General features: G+C 36.9%; 1 protein-coding gene across 4 annotated transcripts in view; it reads left to right on the top strand.

The window, feature by feature from the left end:
* PRKDC (protein kinase, DNA-activated, catalytic subunit) overlaps window positions 1–21,621 on the top strand; it is a 202,059-nt gene that overhangs the window by 7,435 nt on the left and 173,003 nt on the right. For 2 of the 4 annotated variants that reach the window (XR_011543431.1, XM_070631657.1), the window contains exons 8-21: window positions 6,220–6,275; window positions 6,360–6,390; window positions 6,897–7,054; window positions 9,876–10,022; window positions 11,398–11,562; window positions 12,577–12,745; window positions 13,090–13,139; window positions 13,765–13,890; window positions 15,410–15,562; window positions 17,096–17,211; window positions 17,561–17,720; window positions 18,476–18,562; window positions 19,003–19,122; window positions 19,551–19,710. Coding sequence is in view for 3 of the 4 variants with exons in the window: in XM_070631657.1 (XP_070487758.1) it covers window positions 6,220–6,275; window positions 6,360–6,390; window positions 6,897–7,054; window positions 9,876–10,022; window positions 11,398–11,562; window positions 12,577–12,745; window positions 13,090–13,139; window positions 13,765–13,890; window positions 15,410–15,562; window positions 17,096–17,211; window positions 17,561–17,720; window positions 18,476–18,562; window positions 19,003–19,122; window positions 19,551–19,710 (1,698 nt within the window). In the remaining variant the exon portion in view is untranslated. The remainder of the gene's footprint in view (window positions 1–6,219; window positions 6,276–6,359; window positions 6,391–6,896; window positions 7,055–9,875; window positions 10,023–11,397; window positions 11,563–12,576; window positions 12,746–13,089; window positions 13,140–13,764; window positions 13,891–15,409; window positions 15,563–17,095; window positions 17,212–17,560; window positions 17,721–18,475; window positions 18,563–19,002; window positions 19,123–19,550; window positions 19,711–21,621) is intronic. The other 2 variants (XM_070631660.1, XM_070631659.1) reach the window with 2 other exon arrangements.

Here is a 21,621-nt window from a genome sequence, read left to right on the forward strand (position 1 = left end):
ACCACAGTCAAGCCACTGAATAGTCCATTACCACGAAGATTCCTCGGGCTACTGTTTCATAGCCACAGCCACCTCTTCCTTGCCCCCCTCCTCCCACAACCACTATTGATCTATCTCCCTCTCAAACTTTGTAATTTCAAGGTTGTATAAATGGACTCATACTGTGTAACTTCATGACTGGCTTATTTCACTTAGCATAATGTCTTCAGGGTTCATCCATGTTGTGACACGTCAAAATTTCCTTTTTAAGGTCAAATACTATTCCATTGTATGGATATACTACATTTTGTTTATCCATTCATCTCTCAGTGGACACCTGGGTTGCTTCTACTTTTTGACTATTGTGAATAATGCTGCTGGAAAATTGGTGTGCAAATATGTGTTGAAGTCCTTGCTTTCATTTATTCGGGTATACACCTAGAAGTGGAATTGCTAGATTATGTGGTAAAGCTACTTTTAATTTTTTGAGGAATTGCCATGCTGTTTTCCACAGCGGCTGTACTATTTTACATTCTACCAGCGATGCTCAAGGGTTCCAATTTCTCCACATCCCTACCAATATTTGTTATTTTCTATTTTTTGATAATGGGCATCCTAACAGGTGTGAAATGGTATCTCATTGTGGTTTTGATTTGCCTTTCCCTTATGACTGGTGATGTTGAATGTCTTTTCATGTGCTTATTGGCTATTTGTATATCATCTTGGGAGAGATGTCTATTCAAGTCCTTTGCCCATTTTTTAATCAGATTGTTTGACCTTTTTGTTGTTGAATTATAGAAGTTCTTTATATATTCTGGATATCAATTCCTTATCACATAGATCATTTTCAAATATTTTCTCCCTTTCCATAGGTTACCTTTTCGCTCTTTTGTGTCCCTTGATGCACATAAGTTCTTTATTTTGATGAAGTTGAATTTATCTGTTTTTTCTTTTGTTGCTTGTGCTTTTGGTATCTATCCATGAAATCACTGCCAAATCACTGCTGAATTGTTTTTGCGCCTTTGTGAAAAATTAGTTGGGTATATATGTGTGGGTCTATTTCTGAGTTCTCTGCTCTGTTCCATTGGTCAATGTCTCTATCCCCCTGCTAACAGTATACTGTGTTTTTAACTGCAACTATATCATGAGGCTTAATATCAGGTAGAGTTAAATCTTCCAATTTTATTCTTTTTTTTCAAAATTCTTTCAGTATTATAAGGCCTTTGATTTTCTGTGTAAATTTTGGAATAAGTTTGTCTGTGTCTGAAGAAAACCTTGCTTGGATTTTCAAAGTCACTGCAGTAATCCTGTATATTTGAGGAGAATTGACGTCTTTACAATGATGAGTTTTCCAATCCATGAGCACAGTATATCTCTCCATTTATTTAAGTCGTCTTTGATTTCTTTCATCAGCATTTTGTTATTCTTAGGATACAGATCCTTGCCTATCAGTTTTAAAGTCTAATATACTTTTCTTCAGAGCTATCAAGAGTGTTCTGCTATATTATCTCAAAATTAAAGATTTAGAGGATAATCTGGCTATGAGAACATTATAAGCATTAGGAAATACATCTCTTTTTAAAAGGTAAATAAAACTTTTAACCCTGAAAGATTCTTTTTTAAAAAAACTCTATTTGCTCTCTTACCATTTTTGTTGAAGTTATTGACAAATATTTTTTACCTCCTCTGTGAGTTTGCTTTTATTAGGTTGAAACATAAGAAATTGCCAGCATCCAATGATTTTTGCCCTCAAAAACAGCAATTTCATATGTTTCAACCTAATATTTCTCCTCACCCCTTCTTTGTTGCTTCTTCCTAAGAATATTGGAGTAGCTCTGTGTGTTTCGCTTCCTCTGTCTTCTCTCTCGTTTCTTCCTTATCCTGTTGCTGACTTCCCACTCTGTCAGGTTCTTGCTCAAAGATCACCCATTTTATGAAGGCTTCGTGATTCCCCTGAGCTGAGTCACTTCCTCTAGCTCCTGTATTCCCTTCCGTTACAGCTCTTACTACAACGTATTTTTAATTTACCAGGTTATATGTTTATTTCTGTTACTTGACCCTGCTGGCCAGTAATAATTTGTCTTTGTATTTGCTTGGCATATTAATTGACATTCAGTGAACATGTATAGTTCAAGAAAAACAATAGCACTGTTGCTCATTTACCATGTGCTAAAGGTTATTTGAGACATGTTGCAAGGAAGATTTCTGTAATAACTCTCTAAGATAAGTAATAATATCTCTGTTTTATAGCTTAGAAAGCTAGAACTAAGACAAGTTAAGTAACTCGCCCAAAGTCACACAACTAGTGTGGTAGGCAGAATAATGGCTTCCAAAGATGTCCTCATCTAATCCTCAGAAACTGTGAATATGTTAGATCACATGGCAGATGGGAATCAAAGTTGCCGATAGAATTAAGGTTGCTAGGGAGCTGACCTTGAGATAAGGAGATTATCCAGGTGGGCCACGTGATCACAGGGTCCTTAAATGTGGAAGAGGGAGGCAGAGGAGTCAATGTCGGAGTGATGCAATGCAAGAAAGACTTGACCTCCCATACTGGCTTTGAAGATGGAAGGGGGCCATGAATCAAAGAATGTGAGTGTCTTCTAGAAGCTGGAAAAGACAGCGCTTAGGGCCTTTAGAAAGGAACACAGCCATGCTCACACCCTGATTCTAGCTCCCTGAGACCCATTTCAGATTTCTCACCTCCACCACTGTATGGTAATAAATTTGGATTGTTTTAAGCCACAAAGTTTGTGATAATTTGTTATAGCAACAATAGGAAACTAATATAACCAATAAGTGGCAAGACTGGGACTTAAGCCTTGGTCTGAGGCTAAAATTTCTAGTTTTTCTGTCATGCCAGGATCATGCGACTTCAAGCATTAAATACTATACTGATCCATTCATTTGTACAGTATTTATTTCCTGGGTGCCTTCTATCTAATGAGTGATTAATTAGGTGTTGGATTCAGTGACCGGAATCACCAAGTTCCTACCATCTTGAGCTGAGTCTAGTGGAGGAGACAGACAATAAGCAGATGAATAAGCTATTACAGGTTTCAGGGTTCAATTGTGAACAAGTTGGGTACAGTGAATAGGAATATTGGAGTGTGGAGAGATGGAGGATGCACACAGCCCGCTGGTTTTTTCTAAGGAGGAAACAAGAAGCTAAGGCCTGCAGGATGGCAAAGAACTAGCTGGGGAAGAGCTGAGAAGAGCATTCTCTAGGCAGAGGGACCTGCAAGTACCCAGGCCTCAAGCCTGGGCAGCACGTGGTGATCATAGGGGTTCAAGAGAGCTAGCGTGTCTGGAGCTCAGTGGCATGAAGAGAGGGCCTGGGATGAGATTGGCCAGGGTGTGGGGTCAGTGTGTGAGGGGCTCCTGAGCTGGGATTTCATTCCAAATGGAATGGGGAGCCATAGTTTTTCTATAAGGAATGAATATGGGTCAATTGATGTTTTATAGCTTGACTGCTGTTAGATATGTTTTAGTGTAGGGCTGAGAGACTTTGCTCTTGAGTGTGAGAGTGAGCAACTAAAGTCTATGCACTGATTATTAAGCTGAGTGGGATGGAGGAGGACCAGATTTCAGGCGGAAACCTGGCTTTTTGTTTTGGGCATGTTTAACTGTAGACACTATGGAACACCCAAGCTTAGATGTTAAGTGTGCAGTTGCATATGTGAGACTGGATCTTGTAGGAGAAATTAGACCCCAAGATATAAATTTGGAAGTCTTCAGCATAGAGATAATATGTAAAGCTATGAACGTGAGCAAGATTAGCCAGGGGGCACAGACAGAGAGACTAGGGCAAGGATGGAAGGAGGGAGTCTAGGGGAGGGAATGTGGTGCTGCCTTCTCTGGGGGAAGTCTGAATGTAGAGAGAGCAGAGCAGCAGAGTAGGTCCAACTCAACAAGTGCAGCTTCAATTGAGTGTCAGAGGAGAAACCAGACAGAGCGGTTGAAGGTGAAGCAGTATGGTGAAGACAAGGTGAATGAAAGGAAGGAAGTGGAGGCCATCTATAGAAAACCCTTTAGAGAAATCTTACAACAGAGGAGAGCTAAGAAATGTGGTATAGCTGATGGGAGATGTGTGGATAAAAGAGGGTTTTTAAAACAGGTGGAAAAATTTGTACACTTATGTTCCTAGTAGCACTATCCGCAATAGCTAAAAGGTAGAAACAACCCAAGTATTCATCAACACATGAATGGATAAACAAAATGTGGTGTGTATACATACACACACACACATACATAGAACAGAATATTATTCAGCCTTAAAAAAGGAAGGAAATTCTGGGTCTGGCCCCATGGCCAAGTGGTAAAGTTTGCACACTCCACTTTGGTGACCCAGGGTTTCGTCAGTTTGGATCCTGGCTGCAGACCTAGCTCTGTTCATCAGGCCATGCTGAGGCGGCATTCCATATAGCAGAACTAGAAGGACCTACAACTAGAATATGCAGCTATGTACTGGGGGGCTTTGGGAAGAAGGAAAAAAAAGGGAGGAAATTCTGACACATGCTATGACATGGATGAACCTTGAGGACATTATGCTAAGTGAGATAAGCCAGTCACAAAACTGCAAATACTGTAGGATTCCACTTATTAGGTAGTAAGACTAGGCACATTCATAGAGATGGAAAGTAGAATTGAGATTACCAGGGGCTGGGGGGAGGGGGAGTTAGTGTTTAATGAGTACAGCCTTTCTGTTGGGGTGATGAAAATGTTTTGGGTATAGATAGTGGTGATGATTACACAACAATTTGAATGTATTTAATGGCAGTGAATTAATTGTACACTTCCACAAAGTTAAAATGATAAATATTTTGTCATAATTACCACAGTGAAAAAATAGGTAAAAGAGCATGCTTGTAGAGGGAGTGGTCCACTAGAAAGGAGACATGGACACAGGAGAGTGGATAGTGGGAGACAGAGCCTGGGGAAGGCATGAAGGCCAGGATAGTGTCCATTTCCACTAGTGAGAGCTCAGGCCCTTGAATCCCTGGGCCTCACTGTTCACCAAGTCCACTCATTGCTGACCAGCTGTGTACTGACAAGTGCCTGGTACCCTTGTCCACACACCTGTGTTGACACTGGCACTTTGTATCAGAATGACCTTTTCCCCAGCTAATACCTATTCTTTTAGGCCCTGCTCAAGTGCTACCTTGTCTGTAAAGCCTGTCTTGAATAGTCACAGCCAGAAGAAATGTCTCCTTGTATTGAATTCCAAAGTAGCTTTTTTTGCATCTCTTTTATGGCCTTATCCTACAAACATGCTGATAGTTCTCTTGTCTTAAGCCCTCTCTGACCCCTTCTCCTTCTATCTTCTGTCACATCTGGCCTCTTTTTCAAATGTATCAATCCTGGCAATCAAAGCAATCAGTTCTTGAGCCTCTGCTATTTGCAAGTCACTGTTTCAAGGGCAGAGAACTGGGTGATGAAGAAAGTATGATATCTGGACAGCTGTGGTGAACACTGCTGGGAGACACAAATAATCATGATGTCAGTCAGGCCAAGATGACAGCCTCAGATTATAGTTGTGCACTTGTTTTATCTTCCGTTTTAGGTAATAAATTTACTAAGGTTGAGAATCATATTCCCATAATAATTTAGCATATACTCTGTTGAATAAATGCCTGGGCGTATTGGGAAGCTAATGTGTTTGGCCTTGTTTAATCCTCCAAACAACTCTAAAAAAAAGGTATGTAGTGTCCCTTTTTACAGATAAGAGAACTGAGGCTCTGAGAGATTATCGAACAGTGCTTGTAAGTGATGAGTTGGGATTTACCCCCATGTCTTTGTTGTTCCAGATTTTCTTTCTGCTTTATTGCGGTAATAACTGTGCAGCAGTAATAACTTGCAGCTCTCTAGCTGAATCCAGTGATAGAAGATGTTACTCCTTGGGCAGGCCCTTGGCCTAGTAGTTAAGTTCAGCATGCTCCGCTTTCATGGCCCGGGTTTGGTCCCTGGGTATGGACTAATACTACTTGTCGGCAGCCACTCTGTAGCAGCGACCCACGTACAAAATAGAGGAAGATTGGCACAGATGTTAGCTCACGGACAATCTTCCTCAGCAAAGAAAAAAGACAGAAGATGCTACTCCTTAATTCACAGGAGACTGTTGGGTCAATATAGATGTCAAGCTGTCTGAAATAAAGCTGTTAGTTATAATGTCCTTTGTGAAGTTTGTTAGATGATACTGTTATGATTTGTAACAGAGGCTTCTTTTTGGTTTTTTCCCAGATCCCCAGACTTCAAGGGAGATTTTTGATTTTGCGTTAAAGGCAATTCGTCCTCAGGTAGGATTAATATCACTCTAATTCTTTTATAGTTGAGACTTGTGATTGTCAAACATTGATGGTAAATTTTTTTTTTTTAAATAGATTGATCTGAAGAGATATGCAGTGCCCTTAGGTGAGATTCTATGTTTAATGAGATAGAATATTTCAGATTATTAAATTAAAGTCTTACGTAAACTTTTGCTTAAATTACGAATGAAAGTAAGCGTGATAACATCTGTGATTCATGTGCAATTATTTATAAGGAGGCTTTTGGAAACTTTGCACTTTTTGCACACAAACCCTGGTTGAGATGGGCACACTTAGATTACATGATTTAACAAAAAATTACTTTAGAGCATCTTTCAGGGGATCCAGATTATTTGATTCTGACTTTATCTAAATAAATCCTGATCCTTCTTCTGAGCTTTGTTTTGGGGGTCAGTGGCCAAATCGTGGGCCTGTTAATTCAAATGGAAGTTGGTGGCATCAGAGCTCTTACAGGGTCCCTAGATCCTTGTTGTGTAATGATACTGGATCTTCATCACCAGTTTTAATTTTAACATATACCTGAAGCTTTCATAGTTCTTTGTTCTGCCTTTTGTTTTCCTATTGTAAATATAACAATTTTTGCAATTGCAGCTGGTTTATGCTTATTTACCCTGCATGCATCTCAATTTAGCACCTGCCTTTTGGAGAACTACGTTTCTTTGTTTGAAGTGCTGTCAAAATGGTGTGGCCATACAAACATAGAATTGAAAAAAGCCGCACATTCAGCTCTGGAGTCTTTTCTGAAACAGGTACTACAAATTCAACTTGCATTTAAAAGTATTTTTTCCATGCAAAAAATTAAATTCCAGTCTTTTGCATGCACATTTGGGAAATAAATAAAAGTTGATTCATTAGCTTTTGTAGTATTTAAAGAAAGAAGCTTGTTTCTTGATCAGCTGCATGGGTAGCAGCACAACTAGAAGAAAGCTAGGAAGATGCCAGATGTGATCAGGGCCTCAGAGCCAAGATTGGGGCAAGTCTAATGGACAGAAGAAGTAGCAATGAGGAGATGGAAGGAAAGGAGAGCTGAGAGGCCAGGGCTCCTTTGCTCTGGGGGCAGCCTGGTGGAGGTGAGGGCACTCATCTCCTGGGAGGTAAGGATCAGCTGGCATGTTAAGATAAGATACTTGTGTTTCCTGTTATATCAAGAGCAAAGAGAGCCTGTTTCCCCTGTGTTTTTTCCATCTAGATGGGGTGTGGTTGCAGAATTTGAACCTGTAAGTTTGAAAACGTGTTATCAATTAGCTAAGGAGAATGTGCTTGTGATTGTAGTTCTGAGCGTCCAAAGGTATCTGGAAATTCCTGCTGTTCAGGCTAGGTGTTATGGAATCAGACTCTTTGGGTTGGCTATGATGGAAAATACTGAAGATTCACAACAAAAGTTTTGTCTAGAGCAGTGTTAGAAATGGTGGTTAAATTCAGAAGCTAGTCCACAAAGACCCGAAAATACTGAAGAGTCACAACAGAAGTTTTATCTGAAGCAGTGTTATAAGTCAATGGTGATTACATTCCCATGGTAGTCCATGAAGACCTATCTGAACTGTGGTGCAGATAGTATTTCATTATAAGGTTATGCCGTGGTTTGTTTATGGACATTTGGGTTATTTCCAGTTTTGAGCTGTTTTAAATAAAACAGCTAAGAACATTCATGAGCAAGTATTTTTGTGGGCATATGTTTTCATTTCCCTTGATAGAAACCTAGGAGTAGAATTGTTGGGTCACGAGGTAGATATATATTAACTTTACAAGACACTGCTAACCCCTTTCCAAACTTGTTGCACCATTTTCCATTCCCACTAGCAATGCATAAGAGTTCCAGTCACCCCTACCCACATCAACACTACTGTTGTCGGTCTTTTTAATTGTAGCCCTTCTAATCGGTGTATATTGTTACCCTACTGTGGTTTTAATTTGAATTTCCCTAGGAGTATGGATGATGATCTTTTTCCCCTGTGGTTATTAGCCATTCTTATATCTGTTTTGTGATGTATTCATTCAGATATTTTGCTTATTTTAAAATTAGATTATATGGGGGGCTGGCCCCTGGCCGAGTGGTTAAGTTCACGCGCTCTGCTGCAGGTGGCCCAGTGTTTCGTTGGTTCGAATCCTGGGCACAGACATGGCACTGCTCATCAAGCCACGCTGAGGCAGTGTCCCACATGCCACAACTAGAAGGACCCACAACAGAATATACAACTATGTACCAGGGGGCTTTGGGGAGAAAAAGGAAAAAAATAAAAATCTTAAAAAAAATTAGGTTATATGTCTTTTATTAATGAGTTGTAAGAGTTCTCTATATAATTTGGATATAAGTTCTTTTCTATAGATAATGCAAATAATTTTCTTCTGTGGCTTGCCGTTTCATTTTCTTAACAGACTCTTCCAAAGGGCAGAGGTTTTAAAGTTTGATTAAGTGCATTTTACCAGTTTTCTACCTGGCTCTTCCTTTCTGTGTCCTCCTTGACAATTGTTTGCCTATCCTAGATTGCAGAGGTTTCTTCTTAGTTTTCTTCAAGGAGTTTTGTAGTTTATAGTTTGAACATTTACATTTAGGTCTATAATCCTTTTTTTTTTTTTTTGGTGAAGAAGATTGGCCCTGAGCTAACATCTGTTGCCAGTCTTCCTCTTTTTGCTTGAGGAAGATTGTCCCTGAGCGAACATCTGTGCCAGTCTTCCTCTCTTTTGTATGTGGGATGCCTCCACAGCATGGCTTGATGAGTGGTATGTAAGTCTGCGCCCAGGATCCGAACCTGTGAACCCTGGGCTGCCAAAGCGGAGTGTGCAACCTTAACCACTACACCACCAGACCAGCCCTTTGGTCTATAATCCATTTTGAATCAGTTTTTGTGTATGGTGTGAAGTAGGAATTGAAGTTGATATTTTTCCCCCAGCTTTTGGTTTGACCACCATTAGCTGAAGACTTTTTTGTCCCCGTTGACCTTTGGTACCTTTGTTAAAAATCAGTGGGCCATATGAGTGTGGGTTTGTTTGTGGACTCCTTGTTCCATTCACCTTTGTGTCTGTCCTTATACCAGTACCCCACTCATTGACTCCTCTAGCTTATTAAAATCTTGAAATTAGGTGGTGGATGTCCTCCAGCTTCTTTCTTCTTTGCCATTATTGTTTTGACTATTGTATGTGTATTTTTAAATTTAAACATTACTCCTTTGGGAAAGAAACTTTTCTTTTTTTATTCAGTAGGTACTGGGGGGCTTTGGGGAGAAAAAGGAAAAATAAAATCTTTGAAAAAAACCCAAAAAACAAAAAACCTCTTTTGTGCATATGTTTTCCTGCATTGTCCTGGTCTCTTTCAGTCCCTATCTCTGGGAAAGACACATCACATATAATAAAATCTCATTTAAGAGAATGGCTCTTTTGAACTTGATGGAAACTCAGCAGATCGAAACATTGGTTCTTTATGACTAAAAGCAATTGTATGGAACTATAACAACATGTTGATAATATTTAATTAAGCAATTCTAGCCTTCTCACATTTGTATAGATTTCTTTGCTTTCCAAAAAGTAAACATTTGCTTTTGTTTCTAAAAAGTAAATATTATGCAATTGCAGGTTTCTTTTATGGTGGCAAAAGATGCAGAAAGGCATAAGAATAAGCTGCAGTACTTTATGGAGCAATTCTATGGAATCATCAGGAACATGGATTCAAATAGCAAGGATTTATCAATTGCAATTCGTGGATATGGACTTTTTGCAGGCGTATGACTCCTTAGTTTACTCTTATCTTTTTAATTTCATTTGAGTGTTTAAAGGAACATAATTTATCGCATTTTTAAATAGTATCTTACACTTCTGAGAATATTGTTGTTTGCTCTCAACTTGTTTTTTCAGTGCTTACTATTTACTGTAATTCTGTATGTGTATTATCTCAAATCGTCATAACTCTCTTAAGTGCTTTTAGGAGTATTATTTCACTTTACAGATGAGGAAACTGAGACCCGGAGAAATTAGGTAACTTCTCAAAGGACACATAGTTAATAACTGACAGAACCAAAACGTAAATTCAAGTCTGAAGTGTAGAAATACTTTGTTTTTCTACTATGCTATGCTGTCCCTTATGCTTATCTTATGAGATAAAATTGTAGTTGATATCACTCCACATGTTAAAAAGAGTTCTTTTGACAGAGGTATATTTAAAAATATTGAGAATAGCATTTGTTATTTCCCTTTTAATGGATCTCTATGACTTCTACTTTACAGAGACTATCACTTGCCACCTCTCTTTCTGCAAATCTGCCCATCAATGTCTACTCCCCTGTTTCAGGGAAAGAGAGTCCCTCTTTCCAGCCTTCCACTCTTACTACTCATTCCACCTCCGATATTTACGCATTTGTTTCCAAATTCTCCCTTTCCCTTGTTTTTTTTAAATCTTCATCTCCATGCGTCTCGTTTGACACCTTTAAATATACTTAGGGCAGAAGAAACAGTATGTGAGAAGGCTCAGAGGTAAATGAGAGCATGGACTTTTCAACTTTATATACTAGTATGGTCTAACCAACTTCACCTTGTTCACTGTGGTTAGATAAGTCCGCAGTGTAGCTACAGTGTGACAGAAAAGGAAGAAGGGAGAGGACTCTAAAAAGATAAAGCAGTCAGATCCTCAAGGAGGCTAGACTACATCTGAAGTCTGAAGAAACCTTTGGGGAATCTGAAGTTGGGTAGTAGCTTTATCAGATATGTGAGTTATAAAGGTGTCTCTGGGTGTAGGGTGCAACGTGGTGTACTAGTGGATTCCAACTGAGTTGAGTTCTCAGTCTCTTCCTCTGCGCAGCTAGCCTCGTTGGGGCAGGGACTACGTCTCATTTGTCTTTGATACCTACTATCTAAATAGTGCCTACAATATAGCTGATGATCAGTAGATGTTTTGGGTATGAATAAATATTTAGAATGTAATTACAGATTATTTTAAAAAGCATCTTTATAAGATATGCTGTATTTTATATCTGTATTTCTTTTCCATTAAAAAGCTTGTTAATATTCAATTTATAATTGTGTGGCTTAACACAACACCTTAAATATCATTATTTTGACATTGATAAGATTGATAAAGACTTTTGTTTTACCTTTCCTAAAGCCTTGCAAGGTTATAAATGCAAAAGATGTTGACTTCATGTACGTAGAGCTCATTCAGCGCTGCAAGCAGCTGTTCCTCACCCAGACAGATACTGTTGATGACCATATTTACCAGATGCCCAGTTTCCTCCAATCTATTGCAAGTGTCTTGCTTTACCTTGATACAGTAAGTGAAATGGTTAATTACACTGAGCACAATTTAAACTATTTAATCTCAGTTCTTCAAATAACTTAATGGGGTCATATGAGTTGTATGCATTCAGTACAGGCACCATTGTGATCTGGGTCACATTTTTTAATTTATTTTTATTTATTTTTTGAGGAAGATTAGCCCTGAGCTAACATCTGCTGCCAATCCTCTTTTTGCTGAGGAAGACTGGCCCTGAGCTAACATCCATGCCCATCTTCCTCTACTTTATAAGTGGGACATGTGCCACAGCATGGCTTGTAAGCCATGCCATGTCCGCACCTGGGATCCGAACCGCAGAACCCCAGGCCGCTGAAGCAGAACATGTGAACTTAACTGCTGTGCCATCAGGCTGGCCCCTGGGTGACATTTTTAGTTAGTGTTTTGTGTCAATAGAATTGTTGTCTTGAAACTTGAATTTTTGTTACCCAAAGCAGGAAAAATTATTTGTTACTCTGTCTTTCTAAAAGATTAAGATTGCTGCCTGGGGTAGAATTACACCTTAGGTATCATTCAGACATTTTTTTTTTTAAATAAGAATTTATTATTTATTTATTTATTTGGTGAGGAAGACTTGCTCTGAGCTAACGTCTGTTGCCAATCTTCCTCTTTTTTCTTGAGGAAGATTAGCCCTGAGCTAACATTTGTGCCAATCTTCCTCTACTTTCTATGTGGGATGCCTCCACAGCATGGCCAATGAGTGGAGTAGGTCTCCTGGCTCCTGGGATCCAAACCTGCCAACTTGGGCCACCGAAGTGGAGAGTGCAGAACTTTAACCACTTAGCCACAGGGCCAGCCCCCTCAGTCAGACATTTTTATTCTGATTTTTTTAATACAGTCACAATAATAAATGTTAAACTGATTAGCAGATTAGATAGTTTTTTCATCTATCTAATATGTATCTAATCGACTTGTAATTACTTTAAATATTCTATTATTCCTATATTTATTTATTTCTTCCCCTAACTTTAGTTTGCTCTCCATTTCTCGTAGATTCCTGAGGTGTATACTCCGGTTCTGGAACATCTCATGGTGGTACAGATAGACAGCTTCCCACAGTATAGTCCAAAAATGCAGCCGGTGTGTTGTAGAGCCATAGTGAAAGTTTTCCTAGCCTTAGCAGAAAAGGGACCAGTTCTCTGGAATTGCATTAGTACTGTGGGTAAGTCTGGAATTCACTCTTGTTTCTACGGTGATGAATAATGAATTCTTAACATGTTGTTTGATGCAGATAAAGAACATCTGGTTGCCAAATTCTTCTGTATCTTTTGATGCATTTTGGAGAACTAATTTTTTGATGGACCCAAATCTCCCTTTTCCATCCTTTTTTCTCTTTCTTTTGCGTCTGAATCTTAATAGTTCAAAATTTAAAACCAAAGATATTAACAAATTAGAGAAAAAATTGAGAGGTAAAGTTATATTAAAAAAAATAATGGCTGTCATTTTTGTTGAGTGGTTGTATTTTTCAGTGTTCCCTACATTTTTGTTTTCATTTTCTTTTTTCAGTGCATCAAGGTTTAATTAGAATATGTTCTAAACCAGTCGTCTTTCAAAAGGTAAATTCTGAATCTAGTTATTTGAAAATTAATCTTTTGTCACTGTGAGTTAGAAATGTTGCTGGGCTTTTTAGTTTGTAAATATGCAGAAGTGGCCTTTTTAGTTGTTAGTCATGTTTTTAGCTGTGACATTTTGAAAAATGTAGGAAGTAATACCTCTATATTTTTCCAGATGAAAAACCTTCCCCTAAGTTATGAAACATCTTTAAACATAACTTTACTATTGTGTACACATTTTTACAAAAATAACATTTTCTCTCTTGAAACTCTAGGACAAAATACTTAGATGTATTACAGGAGTTACTTGAAGTTTCAGGAAATAGCATGAGATGAGAGATTGACCTGTGTAAGAAAGTGAGATAAATGATTTATAACACATTCCTTTTATATTGTTTTGAAATATTTGTTAGTGCATTACTGTTGTAGTCCCAATTAGAAATGTCATGACTTTTTTTTAGCTTGCTTTTTTATTATGCTTTCATAATATACTATCTTCTTCAATCAAATTACAGTCTCCTACTGGTGGCTCTTATAGCTTAAAAATTCTGAAAATCAGAAATTTCTAGCATCAGTGTTTAGTTTATAAATCTATCAGTAAATATTGGTATGTTGTCTTCCTGCCTAGGGTGCTGGGTCTGAATCCGAAGACTATCATACATCAGAGGAAGCTAGAACTGGCAAATGGAAAATGCCCACATACAAAGACTATTTGGATCTTTTTAGATATCTCCTGAGCTGTGACCAGATGATGGTAAAAATGACAATTTTAAAGCCATAAAAGTACCCTAGTTCCTCTTTATTAGTCACCATAGTTTTACAGTTAAGACTTACTTATTTCAGAATTATGTTTTACTAACTTTTAATAATTGTTTAAAGTACTTCAAGTAATAAAAAATTTAAAAAGTGTAAGTTAGGATAGTTAAAGTTGAGACTAGGAAAAAAACGATTAAAAGGAGCAAAATCATAGAAGTCATTTAAAATTAATTAAGTGCTGTAGCTGCGTCCTTATCTTAGCTTGAAGTGTCTCAGTGCAGTATAGTTGATGCTAAGTTGTTCTTTCTAAGAGATCCAGCCTCTTAGGTAACAAAAACATAGTAGTATTATCACCATGGAAGAGCTATTCTCTTTTTACTTGTTAAAGATGAAGATAAATCCAATTGATTTAATAGGTATGAAGAAGATTGGTGCACAGCTATTATTTACATCGTTTATGATTAGGATAGTGACTCTGCCTGACATATTTCTATCACATGTTTCTTTAATGTCTACTTGAAGCCAGGTGCTGGCCACTATTTTAACATAGACTTTGACAAAACGTTAATAGTCTAGGAAAAGCAATTTTTGTCAGATAATTCCTGTCCTGTGAAAAATCTTAGGAGTTTTTAGTTCTTTTTTATTGAGGTAAGATAGTATAGCAGTATTAGTAATTTTACCTAAAATATCTCTTTCTTATGTATGATGTTAGGTATCTGTATATTTTCAGGTTAAGTTCCATAGAGTATTTGACTAAGTAAAGGCCAAGTAATTGGTCTATAGTTTTAGACTGGTGGAATAGTTTCACTTTTAAAGAAATGATAGATATTGATACTTTTTTTTTTTTAAAGATTTTATTTTTTCCTTTTTCTCCCCAAAGCCCCCCAGTACATAGTTGTATATTCTTTGTTGTGGGTCCCTCTAGTTGTGGCATGTGGGATGCTGCCTCAGCGTGGTTTGATGAGCAGTGCCATGTCCGCGCCCAGGATTCGAACCAACGAAACACTGGGCCGCTTGCAGCGGAGCGCGCGAACTTAACCACTCGGCCACGGGGCCAGCCCCTAGATATTGATACTTTTAAATGCATCTTGAGGGTAGATAGAAATTTATCCATATATATGTATGCATTTATGTATATATGTTTGTATGCGCAACATAATACATATGTATGTGTATAGCATGGATATGTGGGTGTACACATATACAAGTTAATTGGGGAAAATCATTTGACAAGCATTAGCCTACATCTTCTCATTCACTACTGTGTACTTAGTGAAGTATTTGTTACATGACTGGATAAGTCGTATCTGACTGAAAAGATATTGTCCTAATAATTTAGGATGGTGTCTACATTTTGCAGCTTGAAAACTTCCACGTAAGTCTGCTATAGTTTACGTAAAAGTTTCCATAGTATCTAAATATGCATGTACATCTTTGTGCATCTGATGCTTATTTAATACTCATACTGATACTTTTTTGTACAAAGTTTGAAGTTTATTGTTTTGCTTTATTTAAAGGATTCTCTTTTAGCAGATGAAGCATTTCTCTTTGTGAATTCCTCCCTTCATAGTCTGAATCGTTTGCTGTATGATGAATTTGTAAAATCAGTTTTGAAGATTGTTGAGAAATTGGATCTTACACTAGAAAAACAGAATGTTGGGGAGCAAGAGGTTAGAAGTTTTTGTCAATAATAAGTTTTCATCATTTTTATACCATCTCTCTTTGCATATAAATATTCAGGGTAAAATAGTACATTTGTGGCATATTGCAGGAAATTGGTTTCTTCACCGTTAATATGTGTTGTTGATAGTTTTCCATTTGAATAGCCTAATGTGTAGAAAATGTTATCACTAGATTATTCAAAAAGTAATTTATATGTTTAATATGTTAAAACAGCCTTTTTGAAAAGTTATTTACTGTTTACTAGTCTTGTTACTCATTCGTTAGCAATAGTAAAGACTCAAATCTTATTTTGTGTGGAGGTGACTTTTTGCAGTAGGATATGGAAAGCTAAGGAAACTCTAACTCTGGGTGAAAAGTATTAAATGTGTTCTTGAGATAGTAGAATATAGACAAGAGACAGAAAAGGAATAACACACCCTCCCTTTTTTCTGTACCCAGTTTTCCTGGCCTGGGTGAAAGATAAATCATAGCTTAAGGCTGCCAGCTAGAAAGTGTTCTACTCTTGTCTGAGGAGTTTTGATAAAAAACACTATGATAATAGAACTAATGTCGAAGAGCTTGAGTTCCACTGGAAAACATCTAGTTTACTTTTGAGCCTCATGATTTTTTTTTTAGACTAGGTTATGCTTGTTAGAGTTAGTGCATAGGTACTTCTACTGCAATACTGTGGAGTTAGACAAGAAATAATGGGGAGGATATGCAGAGGATAAATAAAGGAAACAGGAAAAGGCCATTTGTCACATCACTTTATTGCATTCGTAATGTTCAATGTTTTCTGCTGGTTAATGGGAACACCAATGTATGTTTTATTGCTTTTTGTGCTTTGTGTATGTCTAGAATAACTTCATTAAAAAACTTGCCAAAAGAGACTTACTGGAACTATGTCAGCCAACAAACCTGCTTCTGAGAACACATGTCTTTATCATTTTCTTGTTTTCAGGGGCTTCCCTTGCATTTTCTTTCTCTTGTTTTCTGTTCTCTTTTGTTTCCTGCCCTTCTTGCTTAATTCCAACAGGTCAGCTGTCAGCTCTGTTAGCACTTGCCAAATAAAGCCAGTCTCCAGCCCTATCCTCCTTTACAGCTTCTAGTCTGTATTTCTAACTACTTGCTTAACATTTCTCTCTGTATTTGCTAACACCAACTTAACATGTTAATATTGTTAATATTACATAGTACTGTTATTCTTCTGTTTCTTACTGTGAAAACTCCAAGTCGCTATTGATACTTTCTATGTTTTGAAATCCTACCTCTGTCAAGGCATCATTGCTAGCTCCTTCAAGAAATGATGCCCCCCCCCCCATGTGTTTGTACTATTCTTTTTTCACTTCCCACGTGTTCTCTTATTTTCCATCATTTTTATCAAACTGTAAGCTCTTGAGGACCCATCTGTTCTTTTCTCACTTTTGCATTTTTTCCTCATAGCGTCAGGCCTTGACTGTGAAGTCAGTTAGTCAGTTATTTGTTGAATGACTGTGTGATTGAATCGTATACTGTTTGTTTTGGTACAATTAATTTTTAAGGATGAAACTGAAGCTACTGGTGTTTGGGTGATCCCGACTTCAGATCCAGCGGCTAACTTGCACCCTGCTAAACCTAAAGATTTTTCAGCTTTCATTAACCTGGTGGAATTTTGCAGGTATTTAAAAAAAAATTCTTATTTAAGAGTGAAAATTATCAGTTGTTGGCTGTTATATTCCTATAATGTAGGAAAATCACTTAAATATACGTAAGAAATGAAATAGCAAAAGACTTAGCTATCGCTTTCATGAACCTAAAGTATATCTAAATGTACCAACTTAAAATTATCATTATTTTTATATTTAAAATATCCTCAGGTATGGAATAAAAGGAATATAGATGTACCTGAAAATGTTATGTAATGGAATCGTAGACCTGTTTGATTATGTCTCTCATAATTTCATAGCTGAATAAAAATATTAATATGATAAAAGTTTCTGCATTAAGCTTTTAATTTGTTTTTACAGAGAGATTCTTCCTGAGAAACATGTAGAATTTTTTGAGCCATGGGTTTACTCATTTGCGTATGAATTAATTTTGCAGTCTACACGGTTACCACTCATCAGTGGTTTTTACAAATTGCTTTCTGTTGCTGTGAGAAATGCCAAGAAAATGAAGTATTTTGAAGTAAGTGTTTTTTGGAGGATTGAATATTCCTGTTTTTTTTAGATTGCGTGAGCATGTATAAGTACATTATAAAATAGGAGATTATAGCATATTGCAATTTTAAGTTCTAATTTTATCTGTATTTTTAAAAACTGATAATGTGAATGGCAATTCAATGACACTCTTAAAAAGTTAACTACTAGCATTTTCTGTTCTGATTTATAAGTACCTGGCTAATTATGTTAGATTAACTGAGATTCTCAAAGTGTGGTCCTAGGACTAGCAGCACCAGCATTACTTGGGAGATCTCATGCCCTCTCCAGACTTATCTAATCAGAAACTCTGGGTTCAGGTTCTGGGCAAGGTTCAGTAGTCTGTGCTAACAGGCCACCCAGGTGCTCTGTGGCTAGTGAAGTTTGGGAATAGCTAGATTAGTGTACCTAAGGTTCCAGTCAGTCTTGAGCAGTCTGACTGGTTAATACAGGGTGAGCAGGTCTCTCCTCTCATAGGTGTATGTAATGGAATCTGAGGAAGGGGGAATGGACTTAGCCAGGCCTGTGGCTTTTGACTAGCCATCTACTTCCCACTTCATGCTCTGTTTTTCGCTGGCCTCTGCCTGAATTGTTTTCAGAGCCAATATTCCTTCCCCTCTGCACAAGACCTTGGCAAAGTGAACACTGATTCACCCCTTGGAAGAAAGGCTGGGAACTGCTGGATTAGGACACAGAATTACCTGATTATTGTTCACTGTACTAATTTACTCTTTTATTCAACAGGGAGTTGGTCCAAAGAGTCAGAAACAGTCTCCTGAGGACCTAGAAAAGTATTCTTGCTTTGCTTTGTTTGCAAAATTTAGTAAAGAGGTAATTTTTAAATGATTTATCATGGGTTATTTAAAAATTAATGTATGTTGAAAATAAAATCCTAGTGATCATAAATAATGTAATTACTTAAAAATTGGTTTGTTTAATCCAGATTGGAATTAAGGGATTAAAAAACACTAACAAGGGAAATCCTTATGCTTCAAAAATCCCTTGAGTTTTCTTAAAATAATTTGAGTGATGACAACTCAAAATTAATAGATTCTTTAGCTTTTTCATATAATGGGAATTAATTACTTCAACAAATGAACTTTTCCTGGAGATCAGTGCTTCATTTGTAAATGAACATGTCCATATCATATAAAGGCTACATGATCATTTTTCATACTTGAGAATATGGTAAATATTTTTTAGTTGATTTTCAAATTGTAGACTCTATTCAGGTACACAGTGCTATCTTTCTCTTCTTCTTTCTTGTTAAGGTATCAATTAAAATGAAGCAATACAAAGATGAACTTTTGGCCTCCTGTTTGACCTTTATTCTGTCCCTGCCACATGACATCATTGAACTTGATGTTAGAGCCTACGTTCCTGCATTGCAGGTAGAATCGTTGTCTTGAGCAAATCCATTTCTTCACACAATGTTATGCTTCCTAGAAAACATGGAAAAATCAAGGTCTTGCTCTGGCAATCACAGCAGGTGCTTGCCCATCAGACATCCCTGGTCTGGTTCAAGTTCTGCTTCTGCCACTTAGTAGCTTTGGGACTTGGGACACCTGGCTTGGCCTCTCTGAGCTTCCCTTACAGGTAGATGGGAGGATTAAACCTTGCATATGTTGAAAGTCTGCAGTGTAATACCAACCATGTAGATTGGTAGTGCTTGTTTTCCTAATAATGACCTTGCCTCCAGCAGTGTCTGGTGCTCTGGCAGTACAAAGGTTTATTCATTAGAAACCACAATTAATTGGTGTTTTTTTCTTTAAATCTTAAATTCTCCGTTTCAGTTTACCTTGTTTGTATTAACATATAGATGGCTTTTAAACTGGGCCTGAGCTATACTCCATTGGCGGAAGTAGGCCTGAATGCTCTAGAAGAATGGTCAGGTTACATCTGCAAACATGTAATTCAGCCCTATTATAAGGACATTCTACCCAGCCTTGATGGATATCTGAAAACTTCAGTCTTATCAGGTACGGTTTAGGAGAATTATGATGTATATCTGAAATAAAATGACAGTGCTATTTGTATTTTTGCAACTTCTGAAATTTGAACCCAACATATTCAAAATGTGTTTGATCAGTATTTTTATAATCTCCCCAATTTATTTCAGCTTAATTGGGACATAGGAACTATAACTGAGGCATTAAATCTGTTTTTAATTTTATTCACTTATATCCTACCAGGATTTATAAAATCTTCAAGGGCAAGTCTCTATCTTAGATATCTTGAACTCCTTATACCTCCTAATACACTGCCTTGTGAAAAACTTTTGTTGAATAAATCAAACGGAAATTAAAACTGTAGGAAAACTCAATAGTAATTTTATATTTTGACCTAAGCTCACTTGATTTTCACTGGTTTTTCAAATACAACTGATGAAGCACTAATGTTAGCCAGTTGAGAATAATTGTCACAGAAGTAGGTTTGGGAAATGGTTCAAAGAAAAATTCATCTGGCCAGGCGAAAGTATTACTAGTCAAGAAAAGTAGTACCTGAACTACTTAAGGGGACCAGATTTACTTGAACCAGAATGAGAAGGAACATTGTTATCAGATGGAATCAAAAGAAAGATTCACTTTGGAGACAGATGTTGAAGTATTGGTAAGAATTTAAACTTGACTATCAATGTAGAAAATCAAGTATTATTTTGTAAAGTTTCATCTATGTAAATCATTACTTTATTGTTCAATTTAAATATTGTTGGTTTGGAAACATTAAGTGAAAGGTATGTACAAATTTCATTCGTTATGTCTGGTTTTTGTTACATCCTTGATATGTATTCAGAGTTCATGAAGAAAGAGTCACAATTTTGGGAGATTTTTCTGTAGATGATAGTAATAACAAATATTGTTTAGAGATAAAAAATACAAACTAATTAACGTTTACAGCTTGTGCAGGCTTTTAAAATTCATGTTACATAAGAAGTCCTGCTATTTGAGTAGGTCACTAAAAATACATGGATTTAGTTAAAAAATGTATCTAGTAGCAAATATCTTTTTGGTACTTTTATTTGTATTTTTGAATTTAATTCTATCAGCTCATTGAAAAGATTTGTGTCCATTTTAAAATTAATAAGGGAAATTACTGTGATTCTTTTAAGGAAAGGATTTATCCATTGATAAATATGTGTACTCTAGATGATTAGAAGATAGGGAAAAGCAGAGAGTAAGTGAAATTAAGTAACAAAAGAAAGTCCGTAATCTTTAAGACAACCACTATTTTTAGTAACGTTTTATGTGATCATATCAAACTTCCAGAACCATTGCATTAATGGTAAAAAGAACTCCTATATACTCTTTATCCAGAGTCACCAGTTATTAAGATTTTGTCATTTGTAGTATTATTGCATGTACTTTGTCTATATATATTGTGTGATAATTATATATATGTGTGTATATTTATGCATGACTTTTTTTCCTGAACCCTTTGTGAGTAAGTTGCAGGCATCATGGATATTTATGCCTAAATACTGCAACATATGTTTCTTCAGAGCAAGGACATTCTTTTATATAACCACAGCATCATTATCAAAATCAGGAAAAATAACATAGATACGTTACTCTTCTCTAATCTACAGTCCACATATAAATTTTTCAGTTGTCCCATTAATTTCTTGTATAGCCATGTTTATAGCTGTACTTTTCCTGGTCCAGAATTCAGTCTAAGACCATGTGTTGCGTTTAATTGTCACAACTCTTTAGCCTCTTTTAATGTGGGATAGTTCTTTAACCTTTCTTAGTTCTCACGACATTGATGTTTTTGATTACAGGCCATTTATTTGTAGAATGTCATTCAATGTGGGTTTGACTAATGTTTTCTCATGGTGAGATTCAGCTTATACCTTTTTGGCAGAAACACCAGAACTGATGCCGTGTCTTCCT

Source organism: Equus przewalskii, chromosome 8 (assembly GCF_037783145.1).
Source record: "Equus przewalskii isolate Varuska chromosome 8, EquPr2, whole genome shotgun sequence".
Taxonomy (NCBI): Eukaryota; Metazoa; Chordata; class Mammalia; order Perissodactyla; family Equidae; genus Equus; species Equus przewalskii.